Source organism: Myotis brandtii, unplaced genomic scaffold, assembly GCF_000412655.1.
Source record: "Myotis brandtii unplaced genomic scaffold, ASM41265v1 scaffold609, whole genome shotgun sequence".
Taxonomy (NCBI): Eukaryota; Metazoa; Chordata; class Mammalia; order Chiroptera; family Vespertilionidae; genus Myotis; species Myotis brandtii.
In genome coordinates, this window is record NW_005370315.1 from 85818 (window position 1) to 105066 (window position 19249).

Consider the following 19249-nt stretch of genomic DNA (forward strand, 5'->3'; position numbering starts at 1 on the left):
AGGACAAGAGCTTCTACTTGAATTCATTTTACTAGTGTTGAATACAGAGAATTTGAAACTACAATGTTGAATTTAAAGAGTTTATGATAACATATCTATATCTATCTATATCTAGATATAGATAGATATAGATAGATATATGTATATATATAAAAGCCTAAGCAACTAAACTACCAAACAAACTACTGGTTGACCAGTTACTATGATGTACGCTGACCACCAGGAGCCATACGCTCAATGCAGGAGCGGCCCCCAGGTGGTCAGTGTGCTCCCACAGTGGGAGCGTTGCTCAGCTGAACAACTGGCGCCAATCGGGACTGACTGGGAGCAAGCCTGCAGCAGGCACAGCAGGGCCTGGATGAGTGGGAGCTGCAGGAAGGAACAGCAGGCGGCAGGCTGCATTGGACCAGTGGGGTCTCTCAGACTGGCCTGTGGGGATCGGGCCAAAACCTGCAGTCCAACATCCCACAAGGGGTCCTGGATTGCGAGAGAGCACAGGCCAGGCTGAGGGACCCCACCGGTGTAAAAATCTGTGCACCGAGCCTCTAGTTTGTAATAACATTTACCCTTCCTCAAACTCTATAATGATTTGCTATGTTGGAATCTCTTAGGTAGCTTGATTTTATATTAAGTATGTACAATTATGGTTTATGTTTCTCTCATTTAAAGTCAGAGTTACTTGACATGTTTTAACAATCATAGAAAATTTTTAAAAATTATAATATTCCTCTTAATTTGATTTATTTTTAGTAACAAATGCTAAATTTGAATAGTGTTCTGAAGTTGACAATAAGCTTTCCCTTCTATCTTCATTTAATAAATTCTTTATACCAATAGTAAGGGTGTGTTAACCAATGGAAGACAATTAGAAAGGAAGAACGGCAAACATTTATTGAGTACTCTATTAAAGATTAGATACACTATTAGTTTCTTTATGTATATCATAAATTCATTGCTAATGATAAGAATGTTTCTAAATAATAATGAATACAATATTCAATCAACTTTGTTTTTTTCCTCGGTGGTGGATGGCACCATTTACCAGATGGCTGAGTAGGGTCAAGATGAGAATATTCAATCTATGATTATCATGTCAATGTGAGAGCAAAAATAATCAGTCTAAAACACTACCTGGACACAGATAATAAAAGTTTTCTAATAAAAAAGCTAAGTGTTCAAGGGTTAAAATTCTAGGGTTCAAAGCTAACTATCTACCGGCTTCAACATGGCATTAAGCAAAGGCGAACAGTATTTATTCATTCACACTTTCTTCTAAATAAAAAGTTCACATTAGCCCCAGTTGTTTATTCAGAATGAGTTGTAGAGGTATAATAAAGAAAAATATGAATTAAGCTTATTCTATTTGTTATTAATATAAATATATTAACTTTTAAGTATATGGACTAACTAAACAGTGACATGGAACAGAGCTCAGCCATAAGGAAAAAAAAAAACAACTAATACACTAAAAGGTTAACTAATGGAAACTTCTGGGTAAGTTAAGGAAACATATAACTTTGCTAACTGATTTAATTTTTGAAATAACTGAATGCCACTTATTTACTTTTCTTGTGTTTAGAATAACATGTTTGAAATAAAATGAAAAACTTCAAGTGATCTCCCTTATGCTTTTCTATAAGAGCGGCTACTTGAGCTGTAATATAGTTTGGAGCCAGAGGAATGCTTAGATTAAAAACCTGAACGACAAACAAGTAAAGAGGCCATAACCTGCATGTCCAAAGTTAGCAAATATTGCAGTGAGAGGCCTTTGTCCTTTCATGGGTGACTTCTGTGCAATGTGGCCAACATACTTTCCCAATGCAGCACAGTGAGCGGACGGCCAGAATATTTTGTTAAGAATTAGTGCAACCCAAGGTAAAGATAGTGTATGGATTATTTGATCAGCCACTGTTAACAAAATATTTCTATATTTAAAAGTTGAATTAGTTACTCTAACAAATGTGTGTGTGTGTGTGTGTGTGTGTGTGTTTGGCAGGCACATATTAGCACAAGAGCAGAATTCAAAATGTAAGCATTTTTATTAAAATAATTCTTTATGCATTTTTTTCAAAACACATTTTCTATTTGTGTAGGTTCTAATATTTTAATAAGATTTATACAGTGAAAGCAAATAGACAGCACTTGATTGGAAAATCATTCTGGAAATAACTTGCTTAAATCTGTAACCATGTACTACATTAGAGAATACACTGCAAGGGTTGCAGTCAAGCTTATAGGATTGTGGAGAGCACAGCCCCCACTGAAGAAATGGGCTTGGCTGTAGCCACAGAGATCCATCCAACAGCATGTGTGTCTGTGTACAGAACAGCACATGAAAAGATTCTCCTTCCAAGCTTAAACACAAGCTTGGCTATGTCCTTCTTAATAAAAAAAAAAGTAATAAATAAAATAAATAAATAAATAAAAATAAATCACTTTTTAGTATTCACTCTTTTAAGGAACTTCATTAAAATATGTTCACTGCTCCCCTTTCTGAAAAAATAGTGATGAATCACTTAAGATGAAACAACTCAACTTTGGCAGGCACCATTTTAATCCTGGGTGAAGTAACAAGCAGTAAGTTCATGGTTGTCATCAATCTGTTTTAATTTCAACAAGAGATCTTAATCTTAGTAAGGTGACATGCATCGGTGCCTTGTATTTTCTAAGTAAACACAACATTTTCAGCATGGAAAGAATTTTCTTTTCATTTTTTGGTGAGTGCGGTTTTTGTGGCACACAAAATACCCTGACAAATTCAGTTAGATTTCAAATGATAATGTATATTGTATATCTTATGCATTGATCATGTGTGTCCACATGATTTTATATTCAAAAGGAGGAAAGTTCCCGTCCAGTGGACATCAACAGAAGTTACAGCCTATGGCAAATTCACATAATTAGTAATTTAGTTCTGGGCAAAGGAAAGGAAATAGCAAGGTGTTGGTAGCAGACATAAGACAGTTAGCTGGGATTTTAAAATAGTATCTTTGCTTTTGGATTATGAATATAGCTTTGTTTGACTTACATTAATTCCCGGAATTCTTTAAGAGAGATAAAGTGTGTCCAATGGTTCTCTTTGGCATCTTGAATAGATTTTGCTAATTGCCACATGTATAATTCTGTTTTCATCAAACTTTAGAGCTATTATTTGAAATCTTGACTCTTAAAAACCCAAACTTCATCTAGGCAGGTGCAAATATGTTAATTTGGGGGGGGTTAAATATTATTTTTAAGTTTGAATGCATTGACTAATTCTGTTTCATCAAACTTCAGAGCTATTATTTGAAATCTTGCCTCTTAAAAACCCAAACTTCATCTAGGCAGATGCAAATATGTTAATTTGGGGGGGTTAAATATTATTTTTAAGTTTGAATGCATTGACAGAGAAAAGGGCAATATTAGCTTCGGAATTCTTTAAGAGAGATAAAGTGTGTCCAATGGTTCTCTTTGGCATCTTGAATAGATTTTGCTAATTGCCACATGTATAATTCTGTTTTCATCAAACTTTAGAGCTATTATTTGAAATCTTGACTCTTAAAAACCCAAACTTCATCTAGGCAGGTGCAAATATGTTAATTTGGGGGGGGTTAAATATTATTTTTAAGTTTGAATGCATTGACAGAGAAAAGGGCAATATTAGCTTGACACTAGACCCTCTGAATTTAAGTACGAAAAAAGACCCTTCAAATTTTTGCTGAAAAAATGACACACTGTAAAGTAAAGAGTGAAGGAGTGAATGTGAGTGTGTGAGAAAGTAAAGACAGGGGAAACTCCTAAGACAACATGCCCTCTCATCTACATGACTGCAAACATTTTCTATTGTTGTTATGGTTCTACATCATCATAGTGCATGCTGAGCACTGTGGTATCTCCCACTAACTCCCAAGGCTTTCTTAAACTGGCTCCCATCCCTCCAATTGATTTATTTTTCTTCACCAATATAAGTCATCGACTACCCTTAGGCTGGAGGCATCATAAGAAGGCTGTGTGCAGGCCCCTTCTCTGTGCTCCCTTGTCTACAGTTTCATGGTGTTTTCAAAGCCCTACCTCTCTCAAAGCTCTTCTGGCAGTACTCTCTCTGCACAGCTCACTTGAGTGAAAATGTCAAGAAGGGTCAAGTTTTCTAAGGTCCTTAAAACTACATATACCTTTCTCCTCTACGGGATAAAACTCAGTATACCCCTGAGTAAGTTCTGATTTAACCCTTTTCTCATCCCCTCTCATTATATTTCTCCACATAATCTGTTGTATTTTTACACCAGAAACTGTTCTTCCAGAACATATATTTTCTTCCTCTGTGCTTTGATGTCTGCCATTTCCCACAGAGTGTGGGAGTAGTAAGCTAATGTTTCTTGAAGCTTTACCACGTGCCAGGGACTTTGCTAAAGATTTTACCGAAACTTATCATTTAGCCCAACAACAAAGCTATGCATCGGTACTCTTATTTTTCCAAGTAACAGATGAGGAAACTCGGGCCTATTGAGGTTAAATAATGCACCTCCTGTTTCCCATCTGTTTCTCAAAAGCAATACATTGTCCCCCTTGAGCATTACTTCAGACCCAGCGAAGTGCTATGAGATGCAATGTCAGTGGAGCACATTTTGCTGAATATAGCTTCATATTTTGATTCTGTAAATTCTTTGGAACATCCATTATTTTTTCTTGTTGAATCAACAATTTGATACATATTTTAAAGCTCCACTTATGCATGACCTCCCTCCTCAGTCTCTCTAGTGATAATTGGGGCTCCCTGCTCAGCAGCGCGTCTCCCCTACCCCCTTTCTGCTTAAAGTGGGTTTCATGACCAGCGTGGTCAGCATCCCCTGGAGCCTCTTAGAAACTCAGGCCCTGCCTATGCTCTAAAACTGCTGAATCAGGATTTCCCCTGGCATGAGGGCAAGCCGCGGATGATTCATATACGTTGTAAAGTTTGAAGCAAAATTTATCTCTTTGATAAGATAATTATTTTTTCTGCATTTAATTATGCACAACAACTAATACTTATCCCTATTTGCCTGATATTTTCCAAGTAGGAGGGCAAGCATATTATTTATATTTGTCTCACCCAAAGTGACTAGCATAATACTTCCCATATGGTTGCTACTTGGCACATCTTTATTAAATGTATGTATTAATCTGAGAGATAATTCCATAAGAGGCATACCTTTATATATACTATAACTCATAGAACCAATATCCTTCTCTAGGAAGTTCTGGGAAGGTAGTTATCTTATCTTTCTTGTTTATATTGTACCTACCTAGTATATGAAAGTAGGTCAAAGGAGGAAAAAATAATGATGAAGAGGGTCAATGGGGGAAAATGGGGAACATCTGTAATACTCTCAGCAATAAAGATAAATAAAATTTAAAAACTAAAAAATAATGATGAAGTGAGGCACTGAATAAATTAAGATAATCAAATATTGTATTAAAGAGAGTTGATAGATGAAAAAAATTATTTTTAATTTATTTAGTTAAAAAATACCTATAAGTGTCAAGGAATACTAACTTATTCACATTATGAACTAAGATTGTAGATAGAACATAAATCTAATTAAATCAATAAAGGTTGATTTGAGATTCCTCATTCTATTCTAACCTAATAGTATTGCACATACGCATCAAGTTGCTTTGTTACAGATGACTAAGGTACCACAGTTGATATGAAATGTCAGTGTTTAAGCAATTTTCAATTTTTCTTTTTATATTAAAATTCTTTTAAATCAATTGGAAGCAAATTGATTAACTTGCAGTAAATTCACTTGCAGTAAATAGTATGCCACGCAGTCCTGTTTGACATTAATATAGAAGAATATCAAGATACATAAATGGAAACCCATGTCCCATTTCAAAAGAGAAATACCCTGACAAGTTCAGTCAGATTTCAGATTATAATGTATGTGCCTTAGGCGTTGATCATGTGTGCCCATGTGCATTATATTCAAAGGGAGGAAAGATTCCCATCCGGTGGACATCACCAGAAGCTATAGCCTACCGCAAATTCACGTCAGCCAGCGATGTATGGAGTTACGGCATTGTTCTCTGGGAGGTGATGTCCTATGGAGAGAGGCCATACTGGGAGATGTCCAATCAGGATGTAAGTATATGTAGTCCAGGAGTTATGGAGTCAGATTAAAAGATCAAGCTATGCAAGGAAGTGAAGCCTAATGAAACCAGGTGGCTCCCAGTTTGTGACATTGAAATAGAATACTTAAAAAATGAAATTGTTTTCAAATCTTGCTAGAATAGTAATTGAACTGCTCTTAAGGGTTTACAGTTTTCCCTCAAGCAGGGGTTTAGAATTGAGGCAAAAATGAAAGCATTTGTATTAAAATGTAATGAAATAAGTGACTATCAAGATAACCAGTGTATGCCAGGGAGTGTTTGAAATATTTTTGCTACACAATTGTTTCTAGGTAACATTAGTAAGATACACATGTCTGCCAGCCTTTGTAGATTTAAGTAATGCATCTATGCCAACATTTTGTTTATTTAAATATAGTATTTCCCAACGTCAGACAAAACAATCAATCTGTAGCATGTTGTTCCTCATTATGTATTAATGTTGCACATGAATTTCATTATACAAATTGAAGTCTCTGGATGAAAAAAAAATAATCTTTAACTCTCTGTTATAACTGTGATATGATTTTTCAAAAGGATTTTTGTTTTTATAAAGTCGTGTTTGCTCATGCTTAGTAAAAGGATGCTCTTGGCATGTGGGATCAGCACTCAGAGGTTTTTCTTTATGCTCAGCCAGAAACTGTGAGCGTGATCTCAAAATGCACAAGCAGGAAAGCTGAGATGCTTTTAGTCATTTCCTACTCACCACATATAAAATTGCTTTTAATGTGTTTGGATATGAAAACCTTTTTGTACGTCTTCAAACAAGCTATTTTTTATAACAATAATGGGAAAGTCAGACTCCCTTTTCCACATCTCTATTTTCCAAGTTTCCTCTGTATCAGAGCCCCCCAAAATGTGGCCTCTGGACCAGCAGGTTTAGCATGGCCTGGGAATTTGCAGTAATGCATGTTCTCAGGCCTCACCCCAGAGTGATGCAATCAGAGGTTAGTCATCTGTATATTATTAAGTTCTCCAGATGACTCATACATGTAAAGTTTAAAATCACTGTTTTATGTCATTTAAAAATACTAATAAGCTGATAGTTACTTAACCGTGCAACTCATGGGCTTTTACCAAAGGACCTGACCATGATTTGAAATGTGGTATAAAGAAAATCTGTGAACTGTGGGGTTTTTTTTTGCATTCATTCATATATAGTTTCCATAGAAATTTATATTACCAAACAAAAGTTTCTTTATAATTCACTGAATTTCCTTTGTCATAGAATTTTTTTCCTTTGTCATAGAGTTTTTACAAACTCTTCTAAATTTACTTTCTCTCTCTCTTGATCTTCCTTTAGATAACATATTGGGCATTAATAATATCTTACTTATTTGATAAGCTATTATTTTTAAGGGATTTAAAATGAGAACTTTTTCACTTAACTTTAAAATACTCGTATTAGTGTGTTCTGCCCATAAAGAAGTAGGAAGCCCCACCTCTTAAGTCTCCGGAAACTTTGCTTCTTGCCCAGGTAATTAAAGCTGTGGACGAGGGCTATCGACTGCCACCCCCCATGGACTGCCCAGCTGCATTGTATCAGCTGATGCTGGACTGCTGGCAGAAAGACAGAAACAACAGACCCAAGTTTGAGCAGATTGTCAGCATTCTGGACAAGCTCATCCGGAACCCAGGCAGCCTGAAGATCATCACCAGTGCAGCAGCAAGGTGACGCATAGCTTGCATCGTGCACTCGCTCCAAAGAATGTATTTTCTATCTCCAGTTGTTAAGTTCTATCTCCCACTTCCTCACCTGCATCCTTTGATGCTTATATTCCTCAAGACTGAAGAGAAACATTTTTTTTTTCTCCTTTTAAATTGGTCAGGAAGAAATCTCACACAATTTAATGATAAAGATGAAATTCCCTGTTATTTTTAATTTTCATCTTCACTAGAAGTGAATTTACATTCAGGCTTAAGTCTTTGGAGAATAGGACACATAGCTTCTTTTCACTCTCAACTATTTAATCAGGAAAAAAATGTCCTGGAGTGGTAAGGAATTCTAGTGAAGTTCTGATTTATTCTGCATTTAAAGTAAAGCTACAAAAATAATAAAAATGCTTCCAAAACATTACATTGGTTAGCAGAATGCAATACCCCCTTAATTAAGCCACTATTTATTCAACCCAGTGATTCCCAAAGTGGGCGCTACCGCCCCCCGGTGGCCGCTGCAGCGATCCAGGGGGGCGGTGATGGCCACAGGTGCATTTGGGGGTGATGAGTAACTGCTATTAAAATTTTTAAAAAATTAATTTCCAGGGGCTGAGTAATATTTTTTCTGGAAAGGGGGCGGTAGGCCAAATAAGTTTGGGAACCACTGATTCAACCCATATTGTGTGCCAATTACATTTTTAGGTTCTGTCAAGGATAAAACTAAGAGTAAAATAATGGCAATGTTGCAAGACAGCAACACAACATCAATGCATCACATATATACAAGCAATCCAGAATGCACAATGTCCATTAGATTTCATGTTTATTCCTCCATTCTCTTAATGGTTTTGAAGAATGTAAACTAAAGTGTACCTACAAAGTGCAATAGAAGAAATGAGTAAGGCAGGATAAATTATGTCAGGGGCCATATGAGAAGAAAAGAAGTGTCTTTTTACTGACAGTCATTGACAGCTATGACTTGCATACTGATAGAGCATTTACTAAAGTACTTTTTAATAGAATACATGATTTTTTACCTGAATAGGTATAATTATATTGAATATTCATGATCCCATTATTACATTGTGTTCAAATAAGATGAATAAGAGGAATCTGAACCAAAGTCTTAATATCAGTATATAAAAATTATACACTATTTATTGGAAATAACATTTAGGGGTCACTGAACTAAATGCAATTTCTTAAATAGGTAAAACTACCTACAGCTAAACCTGTAAGGATGAATCTCTGTTCTAAGTTTCACAGAGTGAAACTACACAGACTCTTTTGGAAATCTACCTGACAATCTAACAACTAACAGGATAACAAACTTGTCCTTTCCTGGGCCATATGGTCCTCATTTTGTACCCTGAAGTCATTTCTTTTGATCTTCACTCAATAGCAATCATAGCGAAAAAGAACATCTTTTCAATTCTTTCCATATAATAAAAAAGACATTCAAAAGTATTTCCACAGGGTGGTATTAGCAATATAAAGACTTACCCATATTGTATGATCTAGGGATATTTAACTCCAATTAGGGGGGAAATTGTCTCAATATCAGATCATAATATGTCAGAATATGTCCTAGCATCCAAATTTTAGCAAGGTTCTTAAATTCACCTTTTCATTCTTATTGAAATATGTTGAATATATTTTCTCCTAATATATAATCTTTAAAACCTGAATAAATTAATGTATTTTGTAGCAACAAATGCAATTTTAGGGAAATAAGTATTTTTCTAGAAAGTACCATCTTTTTAAATTTACTAAATACAAAATTTTTGGAAATTGTTTTTATATCTGTACTTATTACCATCCTATATAATAAAAGCCTAATATGCTGAGTGGCTGGTCATCCGGTCGTCCGTTCAACCAATCAAAGCATAATATGCTAAGGCCACTCAACCGCTCACTATGATGTGCACTGATCAACAGGGGGCAGACAGTCAACTGGTCGAGCAGTAGCTATGACGTACACTGACCACCAGGGGTCAAATGCTCTGACTGGTTGGTTAGTTTGCTCTGGGGTCCGGCTGATCAGGACTAAGCGAGATGGCCTGGACATGCCCTAGAGCCCTCCTGTGGTCCCTCCCCAGCTGGCCAACCTCCTGTGTCCCTCCCCAGCTCCAATCATGCACCAGTGAGGTCCCTGGGCCTGGCCTTCACCCTCTTGCAATCCAGGACCCCTCGGGGGATGTCAGAGAGCCGGTTTCGGCCCGATCCCGCAGGCCAGGCCAAAGGACCTGACTGGTGCATGAATTTGTGCAGTGGGCCTCCAGTTGAAATATGAAATAGGGAAGATTGTGTCATTATGAATTTATTAACAACAACTTCAAATTACCATACATCAATAAATCTTTCATTGTAGAAAATTTGGTTTTCCACTTTTGACAATGATTATTTCATCCTTTTTTATAATTGATTGAATTCATTGCCTTTCACCTTTAATTTCCCAGTGATGCCCTTGCCACATAATTTATTGAGAAAATACAAGCTATCAAATGGGAAATTCTAGCAGCTAAATAGAAACTTAGTGGTGCCTATGTTCACACAACTTGTTCTTCTTATCTCTAATTAGAAGAGAGGAAGTGTCCTTCTATTTGTCAGAGGCAAATCCTCTCTCTCTCTCATTCTCTTTCTCTCCTACATATCCTATTCCTTCCTTTCTAAAGGTTCATTATTATAGAAATATATTCTATTGCATTGTTTCTCAAATTTTCCTGGTGATAAGAATAACAAGGATATTAAATGAACAACTATTCAGGTCTATCACAGGCTAGCATTTCAAAATCTCTAGGAAAGGTGAATTTAATGTGGATGTTTAAAAAAATAAGTAAATTTTATCAGTAGGTGGATTTAAGAGATTCTGTTTGTCAACATAACCTCCATTGGTCCCACATCTCTATTAACTACTTCCTGATTTTTTTACCACCCTTCATAGCAAAGTACTCAAAGAAAAGACTCATACACATCTAAAAATTATATCTTTTTATTTCTCCAGGTAGCCTTATTGTTCCACTGCCTTTCTAATTTAATTGAGTGCGCCAGCACCTATTCATTTACCCATCAGGATTAGAGCAAGTCTTGGTACCTCTTTCCCTTCCCCCACACTTTGATGTTGGTGATCGTTGGATCAACACAACCTGTCTACAAACATTCTCTTCTATATATATAACTTCCCCCCTTCTGATGTGGAACACTGCAATAGCCTTCTAATGTGCCCCCTACTTCCGTTCTTGCCTGTCTCAAACATCTTTTCATATAGTCTTCAGAATTTTCTTATCAAAATATGTATGATATCTTGGTAACCAGTTTATAACCAATCTTGATTTCCCATTACACTTAGAAAAAATCTGGACTCATTTTGATGATTTTTTACGTTTCTTTTTTATTGATTCCCAAGAGGAAGTGAGAGGGAGAGATAGAAACATCAATGATGAGAGAGAATCATTGATCAGCTACCTCCTGCATGTCCCCTACTGGGGATTGAGTCTGCAATTCAGCCATGTACCCTGATGGAGAATTGCACCATGACCTCCTGGTTCACAGGTTGACATCCAACCACTGAGCCACACCAGCTAAGCCATTTTGATGATTTAAATAGTCATGCTTCTCCATTGTCATTTATTTTATTCAAATGCTTATTTATTCATTTTTCAATGACTATTTATTGTATGCCAATCTACTCTGTGCTAGGCATAGGTAGAATCCAGAGAACAGTGAAGAACACAAATATGGTCCTTGCCATCCTGTAGCTTTCATTGTAGAAGATGTACAATATACAATAGGCAAATACAGACTAGAGGAAGGAAATTGATAGATAATTGTAATAGATAATAAAGGAGCTGTTGGAAAAGAGCCTGTTGTGGAGTTAATATTGGCTAAAACCTTAAGAAAGGAAAAGAGTCATGTGTATAAAGAACCCTCCCATCACTCTCCCCCAACCCTATCCCCCAAAAAGTAATCTTGGCATAGGTATAAGAAACTGCAGATGAGTTTGGAGGGCTCTAGGAAGTGGCAGAAGGATCACATGACAAGAGCCGTAGGGAAAGAAAAAGGCTCTAAGGTGAGCCTAAGACAGCAAATAGCAGCAGGAGCCCTAAGGTTCCCCAGGCCATGGCAAGGACGTTAGGATTTGAAATTCATGAGGATTTATTACGGCATTTGGAGCAGAGCAGTGACATGATTTGATTTACACAACTGCTTTGTGGACGGAGAGACAAAAGTGTGAGAGGGGGATGGGGTCTGTGCCACTTACACTAAAATAGCTCTGTAGCCTCAGTGGCCAAGTTCTAGTTCCTTCTGAAAGCCAAAGCATTTCAGATAGACTGCTTTGTGACGGAGAGACAAAAGTGTGAGAGGGGGATGGGGTCTGTGCCACTTACACTAAAATAGCTCTGTAGCCTCAGTGGCCAAGTTCTAGTTCCTTCTGAAAGCCAAAGCATTTCAGATAGGAAGACAGTAGCACATGCTGTTTTCTTGTCTTAGATTCTCCTTTGCATCCATCTTCCTTCGGGCAGTAGCTTCTTATATTAACTACGTCTTATATTAACTAAGGCATTCTCTGACAACACAGTCTAGAGGTCCATACAATTATTCTTTTTTTTAAAGAAATATATACTTGTATTGTTGAAAGTATTACCAATGTCCCCTTTGCTTCCCATTAACCACCCCCCCCAACCTACACTAGTCCCCATCCCAAGGTCTTCACCAACCTATTGTCTGTGTCCTTGGGTTATGTATATATGTTTTGTAGCTAATCTCCTCACCTGCTGGTACTTTTATCCAGTCCTCCCTATCTCTCTCCCCTCTGACATCAGTCTGTTCCAATGCTCCATGCCTCTGGTTCTATTTTGTTTATTTTGTTCACTTGATTCCACATATTATTGCAATCATATGGCATTTGTCTTTTTCTGACTTGCTTATTTCATTTAGCATAATAATCTCCAAGTCCATTTATGTTGTTGCAAAGGGTAGGAGTTCCTTCTTTTTTACAGCCCTGTAGTATTCCATTGTGTAAACACAGCTTTCTTATCCGAGTGTGCTGATGGCCACTTAGGCTGTTTCCAGATCTTGGCTACTGTAAATAATGCTGCTACGAACATAGGGGTACATATATTCTTTCTGATTGGTGTTTCAGGTCTCTTAGAATATATTCCTACAAGTGGGATTGCTGGGTCAAAAGGCAGTTCCACTTTTAATTTTTTGAGGGAACTCCATACTGTTTTCCATAGTGGCTGCACCAGTCTGCATTCCCACCAGCAGTGCACGAGGGTTCCTTTTTCTCCACATCCTTGCCACCACTTGCTGTTTGTTGATTTATTGGTGGTAGCCATTCTGACAGGTATGAAGTGATACCTCATTGTAGTTTTAATTTGCATCTCTCTGTTGCTTAGTGACTTGGAGCATTTTTTTCATCTATCTTTGGGCCATCTGTATGCCCTCTTGGAGAAGTGCCTAGTCAGGTCCTTTGCCCAATTTTTAATTGGATTGTGTTCCTTTTATTAAGTTGTATGAGTTCCTTATATATGTTGGAAATTAATCCCTTTATCAGTTTTATCATTGGCAAATACATTCTCCCATACAGTGGGTTCCCTTTTCATTTTGTTGATGGTTTCTTTTGATATGCTTTTTAGTTAGATGTAGTCCTATTTGTTTACTTTTTCATTTATTTCCCTGCCATAGGAGACATATCAGCAAAAATATTGCTATGAGAGAAATGTCCAATATTTTACTGCTTATGTTTTATTCTAGGATTTTTATGGTTTTATAACTTAACATTTAAGTCTGTAATCTATTTTGAGTTTACTATTGTATATAGTGTAAGTTGATGATCTGGTTTCATTTTTTTGTGTGTGTATTGTCCAATTTTCCCAACACCATTTATCAAATAGATAATTTACACTCCATTGTATGCTCTTGCTTCCTTTGTCAAATTACCTGACCATAAAGGCATGAGTTTATTTCTGGGATCTCTGTTCTGTTTCATTGATCTATATGACTGTTCTTGTGCCAGTACCTGGCTCTTCGATTACAATGACTTTGTAGTATAGTTTGATATCTGGTACTGTGATCCCTACAACTTCCCTTTTTTCTCTCTTACGATTTTTAATCTATTCAGGGTCTTATTGGGTTCCATATAATTTTTTAAATATTTGTTCCATATCTGTGAAATATGCCATTGGTTTTTTTTTAAATAGAAAGTACATTAAATCTATACATCACTTTAAATGTTTTTTTTCTAGTAATAGATTTATTTTCCAAAATGTAGAGTTGGAGAATACATGTATAAATTTGAAATTTTTATTGTATACCAATATGAAGTTACACCTTTTTATTTAGTAGTATTTAGTGCAAGGCATTATGCTAGGGCCTTTGGTGTTAGTATAGGTAACCCAACCTCCACCCTCAACAGCTTGTTTTTATATATGGAAGGGAAATAAATATTCATAAACACTTTAATAGTCCTCAGAATATAAAATTATTTAAGCAAAAAGACAAGATATTCAAGAATGTGAATTCAGAAAGTTTTACTGGAGTGAGTATTGTGGGACATGGTGACTAGCGAGATGTGCAGAGTGACAGAGAACGTACCAGAGAGTGCTTCCCGGTTCTGCACATGGGGGACCCTGAGAGCAGTGCTCTTACAGACAGCAGAAGGAAGACAGACTGTGAGGCAGGTTAGCATTCTGGATGCAATTAGACTGCGTCCACAAGAAGCTAGAAGTTCACATCTCAAGCTGGGGAAAACATTAAAATTAAATCTAGGCATACAATTTAGTGTTCTCTATCTAAAGATAACAAAAGAAGCCTCAGTCAAAACCATGTTCAGCAGGTGCAGATCTCAATCTAGTAAAGCTGGCTTTCACCACTAATGAATCCATTTTTATTTTTCTAAAATTATTTTATTTCTAATTAAAGCTTTCATATTCCATGGATCATCAGTAAACTTTAATCTGTGGAGAGTGGCGAGTGTTAGTTCACATAGGTTGACATTGAAATTCCCTCATTCCAATCTGTTGCGTTTTTTAACTTCTCTTGGCTACTTCTTGCTGCCCTGGGGTCCAGGGATCTTTTTGAAATCTCTAAGTGCCTCAGTTTTTAAGTCCAGAAGTCACTAACTCAAATGTCCACAAGAGCCAAGAAGCTAATTGAAATGAGTGGATGCTTCCTTCATATGTAGTAGAGTATAATGGTAGCCAGTGGAGATTTCAGGCTCCTTATAAGGACACTAAAGGCCTGATGCACAAAATTCATGCACTGGGGTGGTGGGGGAGAGGTTCTTCAGCCCGGCCTGCACCCTCTCGCAGTCCAGAAGCCCTTGGGGATGTCCGACTGACGGCTAGAGGTTCTTCAGCCCGGCCTGCACCCTCTCACAGTCCAGAAGCCCTTGGGGATGTCCGACTGACGGCTTAGGCCTCGAGCACTAAGGACATCCTTAGTGCCAGCCGTGAGCCTCGGTTCTGGCTGAGTGGCGCTCCCCCAGTGGGAGCACACTGACCACCAAGGGTCAGCTCCTGCATTGAGCGTCTGCCCCTGGTGGTCAGTGCACATCATAGTTACCGGTCGTTCTGCCGTTCAGTCAATTTTCATATTAGCCTTTTGTTATATAAGATTATAAAACCAATCAATGCCAGTGGATGGCAATCCTAAGACATCTCAGACCATTACCTGGCGCTCCCTCAGTGGGAGCACACTGACCACCAAGGGTCTGCTCCTGCATTGAGCATCTGCCCCTGGTGGTCAGTGCACATCATAGTTACCGGTCGTTCTGCCGTTCAGTCAATTTTCATATTAGCCTTTTGTTATATAAGATTATAAAACCAATCAATGCCAGTGGATGGCAATCCTAAGACATCTCAGACCATTACCCTCCTGCACAGATTCCAACACAGAAAGAAAGGAAACAGTTCTCTACAAGCTTTGGAGTACAGTACCAATAACAGAGCAGAACAGAGTTAAGAATGAAATTTAGACCACTACAGAGAATCCCAGCTGAAGGAAATAATTTTTCAGAGGTAGATAGAATGAAATATTTATCAAAAGTTGCAAAAGGGTGAAGGGAAACAAACAAAAAGAGACAACTGAGGGAAAAGCCTTTCAAAGAAGTAATGAGGACATCAGCTTCTTTTCAGAGTATATTTTGATTTTTTTAGAGTAATAGACGAAATGCAACATTTAAGAGGTTTTGTAATAATTGGATGATGAAAATGGCAATATGAAAATAGTGTTTTTGAGAAATTTAGAAAAAATGGATATAATCATAGTGCTTATGTGTAAAAGAATAAAAATAAATATCCCTCAGTTTTTTTTAAGAATTGAAGCAATTTTTTAAAAAAGTTATTGATAGAAAATAGTGCAATGTAAATAAGTTAAAAATGGTCTTACACCAAAAAAGTGGTTTCTTATTTTATAAAAGATGCTTATTATGCATAAATTAGCAATAAGCAGAATTTATATTTTAAAAGAATCTATTTTTGCAAGATTAGTTTTATAATATAGTTCCTGCTTTAAATAAATTGATTCAATTACTTTTATGAATGTAGATTACTTAAAATTAAAAAGATTAATAAAAATGAGAGATGAAGTTGTTTCTATTCAGGTAATCAGTAGAGAAATGACTTGTTCTTTAAATCCATAGAATTTTTACGCTTCAGATCACTAGATTCTTCAATACTAATACTTTTTTATTTTTGGATGTTTATCTATCGAATGAAGTAGAGAAATGACTTGTTCTTTAAATCCATAAAATTTTTACGCTTCAGATCACTAGATTCTTCAATACTATTATAAATTTAATGAATACAAATTCTTGGTATACAGTATTAAACAATATATCCAATACATTTAAAACGGGGTTTTAAAAGGCAGGCAAATCATTTCATGGAATAAAGACCTAAAAATATGTTAAATATATTTAGAATGAGATTCTGAAAACTCAATTCTACTTAATTTATCTGAAATGCTATTAAATATACTGTTTCATTGCATTGCTCACTGTTTGAAGAGAGTTATTTTTATTACTGGACAAGATAAATAGAAAGTATAAGCAAAACGATTTTTCACTGTTAATGGCATTATCATTAATAAAGTGCTTCTGATCTCTAAGAGTACATAATAAATTATTTTAGAGAATAACTGCTGTTTGGCAAATATATCCTTTAAAAAAATTGAATGACCCAAAAGCTTTCTGTTTTTCCAAATGACTTTGACCTCCAATTCTGAAACTGACAGGGTGACTTTCCTCACTGAACAAATGTGATACTGAACCTTTTGGAGGGACATAAATACATGTTAAATGCCCAGGTGATTTTTTTTTAATCTTACAAATCAAAATAGGTAATTTTCTACTGGAAAGAATTAAAACATGTACAATAGCTATAACTGCTAAGATTTTTGTCTTTAACACCTAGAGATAATTAAATACAATGACTTTACTTCTCCTTAATTTGTTATTTACATATTAGTCCACTTTTGGGAGCTATACATACTCAACATTACTTTTAGTTACTGATAACAAATTAAATTTATTTAACTATAGTTGCTATTCTCATGTTAGAGATAAAAAGATGAAGATCATCATACATCCACACTTTTAAAAAATGGGCAAGTACAAGATTTCCCCTTGAAATACAGTATGTGATCATTATCTTTGAAATAAAAAATAACACTAAACTATAAAATGTACTGAAAAAATGTTATTATTTTAAGACAATCATAAAAGTAGAAATAATTAATATTTCTTTTTGAAATTACTCTTTGGAATTATTATAGTTCAGAAACTATTCACAACAGAAAAATGTATATAAGTACAGTGGTATAGCATACATCTCAAGTATTATTACTATTTTTAGATTCAGTAAGCATCTACTTATTCATTCAAAAATGCGAATTAACCATTATTTTAATACATGAAAAATAAAGCCCTTTTTAAACCAAAAGGAGTCTTCTTATGTTACAGAAGGATAACTGAGCATTCAATCCCCATAGTTTAGAATCCTAACACAAAATGAAATAAGATCATTATGAGAAGATATTCTTGGGACTGGCTTATTGATATTTGTTTCCCAGTATCTGGGACTAATTGATATGAAAGCATTTACAGATAAAATAAGAATTGATGGGAAGAAAATATAGATGTACCTGTAATGCAACAGTATGGATATCCACAAAAGAATAATTCACGAACCTAAATACAAGGAGGGAGAGAAGAAGGGAGGAAAGTTATTTTTTTGTTTCCCCTGAGCAAACATATAATTTCCATGATTTCTTTTTAATGACTGTGTTCTGCAGCCAGTAGGTACTGATTTATGAAAAGCTGTAAAAGATCAGGTGGAACTCTGCAGGACATCGTTTACAGCTGCACGGATTGAAACCTATCTAATTTGTCTAGTAAAAGTGTGAGCTCACGGTGCACATCACCCAGCCTATAAATTTCCCCTTCAGACCCAATGTCTGGGGCTGGGTCTAAAAAAACGCCAATGCCTGCAGCTGCTCAAAAAGCCCACATTCCCTTGGTGAGCATGAAGAGACATCACAGGCTCTTCACAGTGAGAGACAAATTCCTATCCATTGATAAACTCTCCAGATGTCCTCTCCGAGGAGGAAAGGAACCAATTTTATTTCAATTCCCCAGAGAAATCCTGGAAGTGGAAAAATGATACTTTGCAGGGCTGGTTAGTCTGAGGTCACTGGCATTAAAATTAGGTCATTCTCTGTCTTCCTTGCACTTTGATCCAAGTAATAAACAGAAAAGCTCGGTTGGGGTCACTCTAATCCCTAATCCTCACATCCTGTTCTATTTCAATCTGTTTATACTAATTTTCTCTAAACTCTTGTTGAGTCTGGCTATAGTGTTGAATTTTAAAATACAACCCATTTTGAATTGAGAAGAAAGAAAAACTACATTTTGCTATTAGGCATGCTTCATAAATATTCTGAATAAATGTCCTGGGGTTTGATTCTTTAGACCCACAAACCCATAAATAAAAAGTATTGCTATTCATGAGTCCAAGAGTCTACAACAGTTGACATTAGAGTCTATGTACAGCTACTGTGGAAATCCAAGCTGTGGGGTATGGTGTGTGTGGGGGGCATGTCTGTAGATATTTTAATATAATATTGTCTTCTTTCTAGGTCTCATATCATTTTTCTTATAAAATTTTCTCACATAAGATTTATTGTTATTTCTATCAATTTTGTTTACTGACTCAATGATTTTTCCAATGGATCCAATGTTATATTTAATTCTGGCTAGTGACAAAGGCTGGCCATGATGACCATGCCAAAACAACCCAAGAATATCATGCAAGTTTTGGAACCTGGGTTCCTCAAATTCTTAGAAAAAACAAAAACAAGAGATTTTCAGTTATTAAAATAAAGTTCTAAGGAACAAACAAAAACAAGATATTTTCAATTATTAAAATTAACTGGTTTATCTTTATCTGATGAGTAATTTAAAGAT

At 36.0% G+C, this 19249-nt stretch overlaps 1 protein-coding gene across 1 annotated transcript in view; it reads left to right on the plus strand.

The window, feature by feature from the left end:
* The window catches only part of LOC102255650 (ephrin type-A receptor 3), a gene marked incomplete at its 5' end in the record, with an annotated part of 78393 nt that overhangs the window by 47393 nt on the left and 11751 nt on the right, over positions 1–19249 (plus strand). The window contains 2 exons of the mRNA XM_014550628.1: positions 5951–6100; positions 7604–7797. Coding sequence (XP_014406114.1) covers positions 5951–6100; positions 7604–7797 — 344 coding nt within the window. The remainder of the gene's footprint in view (positions 1–5950; positions 6101–7603; positions 7798–19249) is intronic.